The sequence below is a fragment of the Bombus huntii genome, chromosome 14 (genome assembly GCF_024542735.1).
Source record: "Bombus huntii isolate Logan2020A chromosome 14, iyBomHunt1.1, whole genome shotgun sequence".
Classification (NCBI taxonomy): domain Eukaryota; kingdom Metazoa; phylum Arthropoda; class Insecta; order Hymenoptera; family Apidae; genus Bombus; species Bombus huntii.
Genome location: NC_066251.1, coordinates 4,156,053 through 4,168,845, shown reverse-complemented (window position 1 = coordinate 4,168,845; position 12,793 = coordinate 4,156,053). Strand labels below are relative to the sequence as shown.

At 31.0% G+C, this 12,793-nt stretch overlaps 5 protein-coding genes across 5 annotated transcripts; 4 read left to right on the top strand and 1 right to left on the bottom strand.

Annotated features, from left to right (window-relative positions):
- Positions 1-1,408: 1,408 nt before the first annotated feature.
- On the top strand, positions 1,409-2,653 carry LOC126872887 (60S ribosomal protein L22-like). Its single transcript, XM_050633108.1, has 4 exons — positions 1,409-1,562; positions 1,827-1,967; positions 2,170-2,291; positions 2,433-2,653. The coding sequence occupies exons 1-4, from the start codon at positions 1,554-1,556 to the stop codon at positions 2,578-2,580; spliced, it is 420 nt and encodes a 139-aa protein (XP_050489065.1). The 5' UTR covers positions 1,409-1,553; the 3' UTR covers positions 2,581-2,653.
- Positions 2,654-3,341: 688 nt separating this feature from the next.
- LOC126872889 (gamma-aminobutyric acid receptor-associated protein) lies at positions 3,342-5,524 on the top strand. The gene is made up of 3 exons (XM_050633112.1): positions 3,342-3,768; positions 4,500-4,697; positions 4,786-5,524. The coding sequence occupies exons 1-3, from the start codon at positions 3,679-3,681 to the stop codon at positions 4,849-4,851; spliced, it is 354 nt and encodes a 117-aa protein (XP_050489069.1). The 5' UTR covers positions 3,342-3,678; the 3' UTR covers positions 4,852-5,524.
- A 126-nt stretch (positions 5,525-5,650) lies between these two features.
- LOC126872864 (putative ammonium transporter 3) lies at positions 5,651-8,557 on the top strand. Its single transcript, XM_050633083.1, has 11 exons — positions 5,651-5,907; positions 5,964-6,249; positions 6,311-6,468; positions 6,533-6,644; positions 6,723-6,928; positions 7,007-7,138; positions 7,219-7,314; positions 7,380-7,468; positions 7,554-7,643; positions 7,736-7,823; positions 7,886-8,557. The coding sequence occupies exons 1-11, from the start codon at positions 5,769-5,771 to the stop codon at positions 8,044-8,046; spliced, it is 1,557 nt and encodes a 518-aa protein (XP_050489040.1). The 5' UTR covers positions 5,651-5,768; the 3' UTR covers positions 8,047-8,557.
- LOC126872866 (origin recognition complex subunit 4) lies at positions 8,069-10,978 on the bottom strand. The gene is made up of 6 exons (XM_050633085.1): positions 10,830-10,978; positions 10,373-10,608; positions 9,966-10,292; positions 9,397-9,894; positions 9,177-9,329; positions 8,069-9,082 (listed from the first exon to the last, which is right to left on the bottom strand). Exons 2-6 carry the CDS (start codon positions 10,586-10,588, stop codon positions 8,921-8,923), a joined length of 1,356 nt encoding a protein of 451 aa, XP_050489042.1. The 5' UTR covers positions 10,589-10,608; positions 10,830-10,978; the 3' UTR covers positions 8,069-8,920.
- LOC126872871 (E3 ubiquitin-protein ligase RNF113A) lies at positions 10,834-12,474 on the top strand. Its single transcript, XM_050633090.1, has 6 exons — positions 10,834-11,106; positions 11,249-11,322; positions 11,441-11,644; positions 11,718-11,934; positions 12,017-12,209; positions 12,278-12,474. Exons 1-6 carry the CDS (start codon positions 10,995-10,997, stop codon positions 12,453-12,455), a joined length of 978 nt encoding a protein of 325 aa, XP_050489047.1. The 5' UTR covers positions 10,834-10,994; the 3' UTR covers positions 12,456-12,474.
- Positions 12,475-12,793: the final 319 nt, after the last annotated feature.

Sequence of the window (12,793 nt, the reverse complement as noted above, 5' to 3'; positions counted from 1 at the left end):
TTTCATTGTCTTATGATTTTTAGACTTTATATTGAGTACGCTACTTTTTATGAGTCGACGCGCGACTGGAAGATGGAACGAAAATGATCGAAAGAAAATTTGGCCCATAAATGTCCCCTTTTTCGAAATGATCCATACTTCGTTATAAATCGTATTAATGAAGATATTTGCCGATTTTTTAAAGATGACTAATCGAATTATCAACAATTGCTTGTAATTCATATTATAATTATATAATTTATTATATCAGAAACGATAGGCTACTGTCGAAAGAGGGAGCATTTGTGGATAGGGATTTGATAAAGATTTTCTATTATTTTTATGTGTGAAATCGCACCTAAGGGAATGCTCACTCTGTTTAGCGACAACCAGTATGATATCGAAATCCTCTTAATTATAGTATTCAATGGTACAGTTTTTTTTTTCTTTACGAAACGGAAATAAAGAAACGTTTCGATGATTAAAAATCGATATCGCGATAGAGATTTCTTTTCTCGAACTAACTGGCAACTTCTTGATATTCTTCTCTTTATTAGCCTAGTCTGATTAATGTTTCATCCAGTTCGTTTATTAAACCTTATCATAAAATATCGTTCAATTTCCATAAATGATTAAGAAAATCGTAGGAAACACGATGATTGATTCTCTCCTTAAACTATGCGACTACGCTTGTATGTGTATCTATGTATGTGCATACACCGTATGTACCGTAACTAGATGTTCCAGAAGAAACGTAATCTTTGTATGTAAGAGATGGTATGGAAGAAATATCTCTTTAAAAACGCTAAAATGCAAAGAATTTGTAAGGGTTGCAATCAATGTTTATCGAAAAGAAACCGTTAGAAGTAAGATCATTCATTTTGCTACACTGTTGAAATATGAACAAGATTTCGAGGTTTAACAATCGTAAAACGTTTCCCCCTTAATTACTGTAAAAATCGATCTCTCGAAGCATACTTTCCTTGCTCAGGATGCAATTAAATAACCAGTCCATTTATCCCTCGATGACCCTCCCTTTATCTCCGAGATGCTTATTACTATGTCCACGAATCGAAGAACAATAGAGAAACGATTATTTAAGATGTTTGTAAGTATGAAGAGAATAATTATACGTATTACTATGTAAGAAGGCTTTATCACATAGGCAGTTTAACGTATTATTACGAGGTATAGAGATACGATTAATATTCGCGATAATTGATTCAGTTGAGCGTCATTCGATTTACTGATCGAGGAATCTATGTTCATCTAGTTTTAGATGTTACTGTATATTAGTCTTAAATAAACACAATTATGGAAAAGATAAAAATATCTGTTTGTAAATGTTTTACTATTTCATCCTACAAATGTATTTTATTACTGTTGAGCTCATTAAATATTGTGATCGAGAGATAAACAACACAATCGAATAAAAAATATTAAGGACAATTTTTTTTTTAGAACATTTATCTAACCTCGAGGTTCCATTTGGAGCTGCTACGTTCATGACAGTAATGAAATGACCGTAGCGCCGCGTAGTGGTAGATTCTTCCATTTGTCGACCATTTGTAAACATGTCTCCAGTAAGTTTCCTCCTCTCGAAAAATATAAAAATAATTCGAAAACATTTAAAAATTTACTAAAACTTCGTAGAACATATAAAATAGTGTGCTGTGACCTTTCATCATAATACAATTTTATTTCCATTTTCGAAAAGATTACAAAGATATCGTTGGATATTGTAAACTTCCAACATAGACGTCTAGCAGAGGCTAGCACATGTATCCACAACAAGCGTAATTTTTTAATTAAAAGAATTTTAAAATGAGGAATTATATATTTTTCAGCCAACGGCAAAGAAGTCTAAGGGACCGACCATAAAGAAACAGGCCCTTCGGGGTAAGGGTCAAAAGAAAAAGGTATCTCTTAAATTCACTATTGACTGTACTCATCCGGCAGAAGATAACATTATGGATGTAGCCAATTTTGTGAGTTTTCCTTAATTTTGTTCTCTATTTTTCACATTTTACTTCTTTCCTGAAATTCTTCGTATTTTTTTAATTCTAATCTCTATATAAATTTAATTATTCAGTGCGATCTTAATCTTATATTAACTTCACATTATCAGAGATGATGGGAATATTAAAATTGATAATGTTATGTGTAAGTAATGTTGTTCTTTTTTTATAGGAAAAATATCTGCATGAAAGAATTAAGGTTGCAGGGAAGACAAACAATTTTGGTAACAGTGTAACCTTGGAAAGGGATAAGATGAAACTATCTGTTAATAGTGATACTGACTTCTCAAAGCGGTGAGTATCGTCCAGTATTTAAGAAAAATACTTGTAATTTAAAAAACCAACTTTTTATTAACATTAATGATTTGTGGGTTTTGCGTTATATTCTTACAAGATAACTGATATTTGCACTAATTTAATAACATGTCTATATAGATACCTTAAATATTTGACAAAAAAATATTTGAAAAAGAATAAACTGCGTGATTGGCTACGCGTTGTGTCAAAAGATAAAGAAACCTACGAGTTAAGGTACTTCCAAATTAACAGCCAAGAGGATGATGACGAAGAAGATGCAGAATAAAGTTTACTTTAATTCTATATGCAATTACAGAATAATCTGTACATATTTCTACAAATAAATAAAACAAAAAGTTTGTATTGCATTTTTTAAAAAATATAAAATCATACCATTCCTCAATTTCTCCGAAATTAATTTAATTCGACTTCATGAGTGCATTGAAAATCAATTTATTGGAAATGACACTGTAATAAATGTGAAATCGCACGTAACGTATACAATAAATCACGTATTCAATTATCAAAAAGAAAAAAAGAACTAAATTTATCATTACGTATGCGTTATAAATTCTTCATAATGTTGAGAATAAAAGATGCGTCACCAAACGCGTAGTAGTGAAAAACATGTCACTCTTTATTATTAACAGGCTCGTATCTATTTAAGGTTCAACTAGATCCCAGACAATTTGAATACTTTTGTTCACGGAAAATTTTAATTTTTTCATACAATTAATCTCCTAACTATAATTATAGTCAACGTTAATTCTAAAAGGAAGATACAAATTGTGAAAAGAATAAAAGATATAATTAAACAAATAATGTTACAAGTAATGAAGTTCCGCGAGAAACCGTCTTTTTTTTCAAATACAGATGTTTGTACAAATGAACGAGAAATTTATTCGCAAATTTCGACAGTCCGATAATAAATTAATATAACCGTTTCGTTTTAAATGTATATCAAACGCTATCGTATAAAAGGAAAATTTCGTAGAGACGGTCCTGTTTTATGTATTAAACGGATCATTGAAATCATTCTCTGTCTCACTAAACAAACATTGCGATAACACGTCAGAACTCACACAACTTGAATATACAAATTACTAAGAGATATCGTCCAATTTCTAGATATATCTTTCGTCGAGTTTTCCAGTGGAAACCAGGGGACTACTTCACGTCCGCGTAGAGTGGAAAAGCAAATTGTAGTGCGCAGTGTAACTGACGCACGGTGATTGTTGTGACAGAAGTGAAGAAGAATATCATCGTATCGTCGTATTTCCAGTTCAGAATCATCGTATGAGTCGATAGGAAAAAGATTTTGATAACCCTAGAGAAGAAACGATTTTATTAAAGTGCACGGGTCTCGTGCAAGCGTGCGAGAACGATGAAGTTTCATTACAAGGAGAAACACTCTTTTGAAAGAAGGAAGGTCGAGGGTGAAAAAATTCGACGAAAATATCCCGAAAGGGTTCCCGTGAGTATCCCTGCTCGAAAAAGTTAACCATTTGGTCAATGGAAACAAATTTATTTCCCTTCTAATCAGAGAGATTGCATCATTTCGAAAAACCATTAATTCATCGTGATTAAGATTATTCTTTTACGAGCAACTAGACTACTGTAATTCGTCGCTAATCGATTCGTTCCATATCCCGAGAATTTCCTGGTCTGAAATGAACCAAGGTCGACTTTCTACGTTGTAAACTCTTTTATTTCGAGACGAAATATTTTTTCGCTCGATCAGGACGCTAACGATTAAATTCACCATTCGTGTCGAATTTCTTCGTGCACTCGCCTTGCAATTGCTCAAGTCTATTGATCGTACTACGCTCTTACTTATAATTTTAAAATGATAAAAATCAAACGAAAGGGAAAGTATTTTCCCCATTTCGCCGTTTCCCTGAAATTTTTACATGTCGACAAACTTCGTTTACACGCATAGAACGAACATTGAAAATGTAGACCAACTGTTGTTACTTTGAAAACTTGGATAAATGTCAAATTTATGTGATATCAAATGTGGATTTAAGAATGGCTTCTTATCTTGACAATGGGCCAAAGTTTGAAACATTTTCCTTTGAGTTTGAAACAAAGTTTGAGATTTTCCTTTTATTAAAATATAACTGAATTTGCAATTAAAATTAATGATTTACGCATTTCATTGTATTATTTCGTAAATGATATTGATAAAAAATTTATATTTCCTAGGTTATCGTTGAGAAGGCTCCAAAAGCTAAAATTAGTGATTTGGATAAACAAAAATATCTAGTACCATCTGATTTGACTGTGGGACAATTTTACTTTTTAATCCGTAAACGAATTCACTTACGTCCAGAAGATGCTCTCTTCTTCTTTGTGAACAACATTATTCCTCCAACAAGTGCTACCATGGGATCTCTTTATGCAGTAATTATATAATTCAAACTTCATTCTAGACATAGATAAACATTTATTACATTTGTAATATTTATATTGTGATTTGTATTTTTCATAGGAACATCATGAAGAAGATTTTTTCCTCTATATAGCATACAGCGATGAGAATGTGTATGGACACTAATTCACAAATATAAAGAAGACAACATCCAAACAAAAGAGCAGACAGAAATTTGCCATCTACAATAACGTAGTCCTTTTAGAAGCTTTTGGAAGTGTTAACAAAATTACATCTTTAAATTATTTTGAATGAAAATTAAAATTCTAGCACTGTATACTAATTTAAGCTTGCTTCCTTAAGATAAATTGGACGCGTTCGTCTGCCAAATATACGAACGTTGTACTTTTTTGATTCCATCACTCACCGCTAATTGAAGAAGTTTAGGAATTCAAGATGTAAAGATCATAGTTATGTTATATGATTTTTTTAATGCATAAAAAATTGAAAAATCATTAAAAACGAAAAACTTTCTTAATGTTAAGAAGAATAATTAACTTCATAATCGTTATAAAAATATATTTACATGCTTTAATAATTATTTAAAAGTTGCTAATATTTAGAATGGTCTTATGATAAATTTATAATTCTGTGTAGTTGTTTTATGTGACAAATTTTTCTTATTTAGGCTAGTATCTTATTTGCATGTTTCATTATAATTTGACCATAAAAAAAAAAAAAATTAAAAGAACTTGCTGAACATATGGTGAAGTGAAAATTTGTTATAATAATGAATAATGTAATGTAACAGTAAATTTGTTGGCTGGATGTGGGTCAATAAAAAAATTATAAAAGTAAATTTTGTTAATACATAATTGTTTCCCTATCGAAAAAATTCATCCATTTTGACAGTATGAAAGTACAAATTCACGATATCAGGAGAAAACGATTGAAACCGCAACTCGTTCATAGTTAATATGTTTTCGTCGTGGTTCGTTCATTTTTAACATGTTTTTCTTTGAAGTACTGCATTCTGGGACGATCAAATAGAAAATAACATCTAGTTAATGCCATTCTCTTGGTGAAAGAAGTCTTGAACTAACATGGAAATGGGAAATTATGAAACAAATATTACAAACACTTCAACTGTAAAAAGATATTTGGCTTCTGCATATAATTTGAATCAAGAAGATAGTAATTGGATTGTGACGAATTCCTTTATAATTTTCACTATGCAAACGGGTAAAGTTCTAGATTAAAACACAAGAAATATAAAGATTAATTTTTTGTTTATTCAGGTTTTGGTATGTTAGAATCTGGGTGTGTCTCTTTAAAAAATGAAGTCAACATTATGATGAAGAATGTGGTCGACATAGTACTCGGCGGTTTAACTTATTGGGTATTTGGTTTCGCAACGAGTTTCGGAACAAGCAAGTTTAATAATCCTTTTATTGGCATTGGAGATTTTTTAATAGATCCTTCAATAGAGGACGTATTGATGGGTCCAAAATGTGCTGCATTTTTATTCCAATTAAGCTTTGCAACCACTTCAACAACCATTGTTAGTGGTGCCATGGCTGAACGGTAATTATATAAAATAATCTATAAAGCTTTTTAACTCTAATTGAATATTACATGATTACAGATGCAATTTCAAAGCATACTGTTTATTTTCCTTTTTAAATACAATTGTATACTGCGTACCAGCAGGATGGATATGGGGTGATCAAGGTTTCTTGAAAAAAATGGGTGCTGTTGATATTGCTGGTTCTGGGGTAGTGCATCTTGTTGGTGGTACCTCTGGTAAAGTATTAACATCTTTTGAGATAATTTGTTAATCAATACCTAAGATATTAATTTATAATAGCACTTGCTTGTGCCCTTATGTTGGGACCAAGGGTAGGCAGATATGACAATGGAATTGATCCATTGCCTCTTGGATGTCCAGTCAATGCTATCATGGGCTTATTTGTACTTTGGTAAAATAAATAATTAGTCGTTGCCTATTTACAGATGTAGATTATCAGATATATATTAATATACAAAAATTGTATAAGGTGGGGCTGGTTAGCATTTAACAGTGGTAGCACATATGGTGTCAGTGGACAACGATGGCAATATGCAGCTAAAGCAGCAGTTTGCACTATGCTAGCAAGTATGGGGGGTGGTTTAGTTGGGCTAGGCTTCAGTTTAAATGGCCCAGATAAGATTGACATTCTAAGTCAAATAAATGGCATTCTTGGTTCACTGGTTGCAATTACAGGTGAATTTCAGTACAAGTACTTATAAGTATTCAATAAGATATTTACTACCTTAACAATAACTTTACAAAGTCAGTTAGGTGGCTGTTTCCTTTTCAGAACCTGGGAGGCCATAATTGTCGGAATGATTGGTGCTCTTATCACATGTTTTACCATGCCCCTCTTTGACAAAATGCATATTGATGATCCTGTTGGAGCCAGTGCTACACATGGTTTTAGTTTTCCTTTCTAATTTTACTACTTTATTTTCTATTAATTTCTCATTTTATTGGCCAGTTTTCCTTTCATGTAGGTGCAAGTGGAATTTGGGGTATTTTTGCTATAGGTTTATTTGCAGATAATCCGTATCCTCTTGATACTACCAGTGGAAGAAAAGGATTATTCAAAGGTTTGCAATCATAAATTTGTCTTATGAAATGATCAAATTCCACAGAGATATTTTTCTGCTTATAGGAGGAGGAGGATATTTGTTAGGCGTGCAATGTTTAGTAATTTTATGCCTAACACTTTGGAGCTTCACAGTATCTATTATTTTGCTATGGGTAAATTGTATCAAATATTATTCAAAATATGTTTTCTTACAAACAAAATCCGTTGTTTAATTTTTGACGTTTTACATTTTTCTAGTTTATAAATAAAATTATACCAATAAGAATGAGTGTTCATGATGAGCTTCTAGGTGCAGATTTAGTAGAACATAGAATACGACACCCACAGGTTTTTATTATAACTATTACATATATACTTCATAGCTAAAAAATTGTATACATTATAAAATTGGTTATGCATAGTAGCATTATATCTTTTAGGTAGGAATAAGTAGAGCCATGTCTGCTCTTCGACCAGCTTCACAAAAGCACGAATTAAATAGCGTACATCCTGTAGGAATTAATCCTGGTAAGATGCATTTGAGTTAAAATATCATTGCTCGATTAATTACGCAAGTTAATTTGCAATAGGTCACGATTCGTACATTCAAAAATATAATCGTAAAAATCGTCTGAAGTATGGAAAACAACTTCTACTTGGGAGAAAGTTATCGAAGAGTTCTAAACTAAGTACGATTACCGATACTACATTGACCAATAAAAATAAACCGAACTTCGCTTGGATAGATTAGTGTTTCCTAATGCTTACCAACATTGTATAACGATAGCAGATTTATTAGAAACATATAAATGTATTCACGTACACGTTATAACGCTTTTACACAGTACTGTTACATCATACAATGTACAGGCAATCTATGATAAATAATTAAAATCTTACATAACTACATGAATGAAAATTATAGATGTTATCATATAGGGAACAATCCTGTTGAAAGATCACAGACACTGTAACTACATAGAATAACCTGATTAATAGCATGGCACCTAAATAGAAGTCTCTTTTATTATAAGTTTCAGATAAAATATTGTTATGAAAAATTATTTGTTGTCTTCATTTATCAAGGACGTAATATTGGACGTTTTTTATGCTATGATAGGCAGGAATTGCTTTTCGAAGACTGTATTACAGAGATGTATTACATAGACATCAAGAAAATAATATCTAATTGTTTTCACCTTGTTCAATGTTATTAAATATTAAATTTATATATACTCTTATGCTAATCTCATACTACTAAATGCAAACTACCCTTTTGCCATGATAGCATGTGATCTAATTAGATACCATAGTTGTTTTTAGAAAAATTGCTTGATATTTTTTTAATAGTAAATACACTAGTATGCATAGTTTCTTATATATGTAAAAACATATACTTTTGAAATGAATACATATGTAAGACACTTACACAAAATATTGCATAAGAAACAAACTGCTGCTTCTTTAAAATAAATAATTATAGTAAACAAAAATGTGTTTTAAAAAATACAAATCTCATACTTATTCTATAAAATACTCATTTGTTGGTTAAAATTGCAAATGAGTGATGCATTACAAATGCAAAATTCTTTAGCACCTGCAATTTTATAAATAATCCATAATGATTACATGTTAGTTACTGCCCATTGACATATCTCTGTTGGTAATCCAGAATAATTTTTTACAGCTTCTATAACTTGTTGTGAGGTGAGTACGAATTTATAATATTGATACTCTTTCTCAACTTTTGAATTCATACCACTCACTGGCAATAAAAACTCCAAATTCTGTGAAAATATGCATGGTTTTGAAAATGATAAGCTACTTGGATAATACAAGAACAACATTGTTTTACTCCTATTTTGTTATTACAACCCTTACCTTAATATGTTCAAATGCTTTCATAATAACAGGCCTTTGAACAGTTTGTATAGAAGAATTTTGATTAGCAAATTTTATATAACGATTATAAATTGCTTCAAAATTAAATGGCTCTCCATCATAAATTTCTGTTTCATGTTTCATTGAAATTATCTAGAATAATAGCATGTTTGTCAAAAATACATCCTATACCAAGGAGGAGAGCAATAAATACACTTACTAAACACATTTCTAATACAGACAACCCCTCAAGCATTAGTACTTTGTCATCTTGAGAAAACATCTTACTTGCTTCTACAAAATCATTTACATCTAGTCTTTGATGCTTCTCTGACAATGTAGAAACAGCTATTGCTAAAAAGTTTCTAAAACTTCTTTCGCTAACATCAATTTGGTACAGTCTTTTTAAGAGATTCACCATAGTAGTATTACTAACTAAACTTTTTATGTATTCATTCCACACAGATCCAAACTGTGGATCTATTGTACAATCTTCATATTGATATTCTATCCTATTTACATTCTCATCATCAGGAAGACTTAAAAGATGTTGAAAAAGTTCTAAACGATCATCAAAAGCAGATGTTGGTTGTTCTGAAGATGATATGTCTCCAGGGAACAAAAATATTTGCCGATGAGAAAATCTTGATTTAACTCTTTTTTCTAAGAGTTCTATAACATCTAATCTACAAGTCATTCCAATTACACATATGGGTGCCTGAAGAGATGAACATTCAATTGATATTCAACTCAATCCTAAATCAATACAAAACTCTACTTTACACTTACTTGTGCAGATTGAGCAATATCAAACAAGTTATACAACAGAGTTTGATTGTGGTGTTGGCAAAACAAGTCAAACTCATCTAGTATGAAAACAACTGGTTTAGAACGTTTCTTATCACCTGATTTTAAGCAATCAAGCAGAAAAGTTAAATTTTCAGCAAATGAGCCAAAAACTTTATCACCAACCACATTTTCTAATTGCATTTGACGTGTAGCATCTTTCAAAGCCAACCGATCATCAGTATGAACAAGACCATGAAGATTCACTATTAATGCATTCTCTTTAAAACTTTTTACATACGACAATTCTTTTAAAATACTGTTTATCAACTATAAAAAAGTAAAGATCTATATAAAGGAAATACTAAAAAGTGATGATTTTCTAATGAAATTAATAATAGAAAACATACTGTTGTTTTTCCACTACCCCTAGGTCCAATCAACAAAGCAGAATTACTTTCACCCATATCCACTGTTCTTTTTAACAGTTCTAATATATGCATTCTTTCTTTAACGTGATGCCTGAACTTTGTTTCAGGACACATAATCTTACGTTTTAAATATTTCCTGGTTAACAATATCATATTGTCTTGAAAATCAATTGCCATATTTTTTTTCTTATTCATATTAGTTTCTCTAAAACGCGCTAAAAATTTACAGTTAATTTTTAGTTAAATTTCTTTTTCTATGAATTAAGTTATGATGAAACAACAAGTTCCTATTTATGTTATCCATGAAATTATTTTATTCATAATTTCATTTATATTACAGTTTCGTATAGATTTGAGGTAGATTTTGACAATCTACGGCATCTCTGATTAGCCAAATATAACCTATTAATTTTTTAGCGAAAGATATGTACAATACCTTCAGAACGTATTTATTCAAGGATTGAACTCAGTTAAATAAACTCGTTATCGACTGGTCAAACTGAGAATCGAAATCGTATTTTCACAGATTTTTAAAATATTCGTAAAATATTAAATCTTGAAATTATAGAGACACTTGGACGAAGTTGTTTACAAAACAAATATGGAAGACGCAGAATCTACAACAGACAAGAAAAACTGCACGTTTTTATTTAAAAGGAGAAAAATTCGGAGCACTGCAGCTAGAAAACGGAAAACAGCGAATGATGAAGATGGTAAGTACGTTTAAAGAACATCAGATTTTTGTCCTAGCGTCCCAATAGATTGTAATTTCATTATATAAACTCGATTAGTATTATCTATAGGTTATGTTCAGTACCCATAAATAATAACATATTTTTCTTAATTTTTAAATAGAGAGTAGCGAAGATGAAACTACAGTGGTCAAAAAGGAAAAGAAACAGGATGATAATAATCCTATGAAACAAAGTGTAAATATTAGATAGAATCATGTAATGGTTGCTTTCAATTATTAGATAAATTATAATGTGCAATGAAATTCAAGTGTTAACAAAAATGGGAACTTGTTGTAAATACAGCATTTTACAGACTAATACGAAGAAATTGAAGGACCAACGGCATATTGATAACAATAGTAGCGATGATGAAAGCGTTACAGTGTCTTACAAGAGTTCTAAAACTCCTATGCCAGCAGGACCAAGCGATCAAGGAGCAACAGCAATCTTAGAAACAGAAACAGAGAAGGACAAAGATGCTCAAGCTCTGTTTGAGAAAGCTCAGAAAATAAATGAAGTAAATAGAAAAATACAATACAAAAATATCCAAGGGTAGAACAATATCACAGAAGACAATCTGTCTGTTTTAGGAATTGGAAGGAAAAGAGGATGATAAGATTTATAGAGGCTTGAATAATTATGCTCAATATTATAAGAAGAAAGATACAGCTGCTGGAAATGCTTCCAGTGGTATGGTTCGCAAAGGACCAATCAGAGCACCATCTAATCTTAGAGCAACTGTTAGGTGGGATTATCAGCCAGACATATGTAAAGATTATAAAGAAACTGGTTTTTGTGGCTTTGGAGGTAAACAGACCGAAAATCTTTGCTATTAAAACATCTATTATTTACTCTATTATGTACTTATTTCATTCCATTTCAATTTCAGATAGCTGTAAATTTCTTCATGACCGGTCGGATTACAAATTAGGTTGGCAGCTAGAAAGAGAAGCTGCCACAGGAGAATATAATAATAGCGGTGACGAAGATGATAAAAAATACGAAATCGACAGCGACGAAGAAACGTTACCGTTCAAATGTTTTATTTGCCGAAGTAGTTTTACAGACCCCATCGTTACAAAGTATATATCAAAATTCTATCTTCTAAATCAGTTAGATGTAGAATATGTGAAACGAATTTTCCTTTCAGATGCAAACATTATTTCTGCGAGAAATGTGCTTTAGAACACTACAAGAAAAGTACAAGGTGTTACATATGCAATGTGCAGACGAACGGCGTATTCAATCCAGCCAAGGAGCTAATCACACGGACGAAGATGGAAGAGAAAGCAAAATCTGTTGAGGACGATGAAATTTCTGATGATTAATAAAATATATATTTTTTGATATAGTAGTATATATTTCTTACCGAGTGATTGCAATTTTTTATGTATAAATTATAAGCGAAAAAGGATTGATATATATATATATATATATATATATATGCCATACTTAGCTAAAAAAATTTTGTTTCTGTTTAATTTTAAACCCATTCATGAAAAATAATATACTTGAACATCCATGCTTTAAAAAATAATATGTTTCAATATTTTAATCATAACTGGAGGAAAAAATTGAAAGAAATATATTTATATAAACATAGATGGATAGTAGATAGGTCGACAACCCTTGCTAGTAAAGGGTCTAGATTTGGAAGACCTCAGTG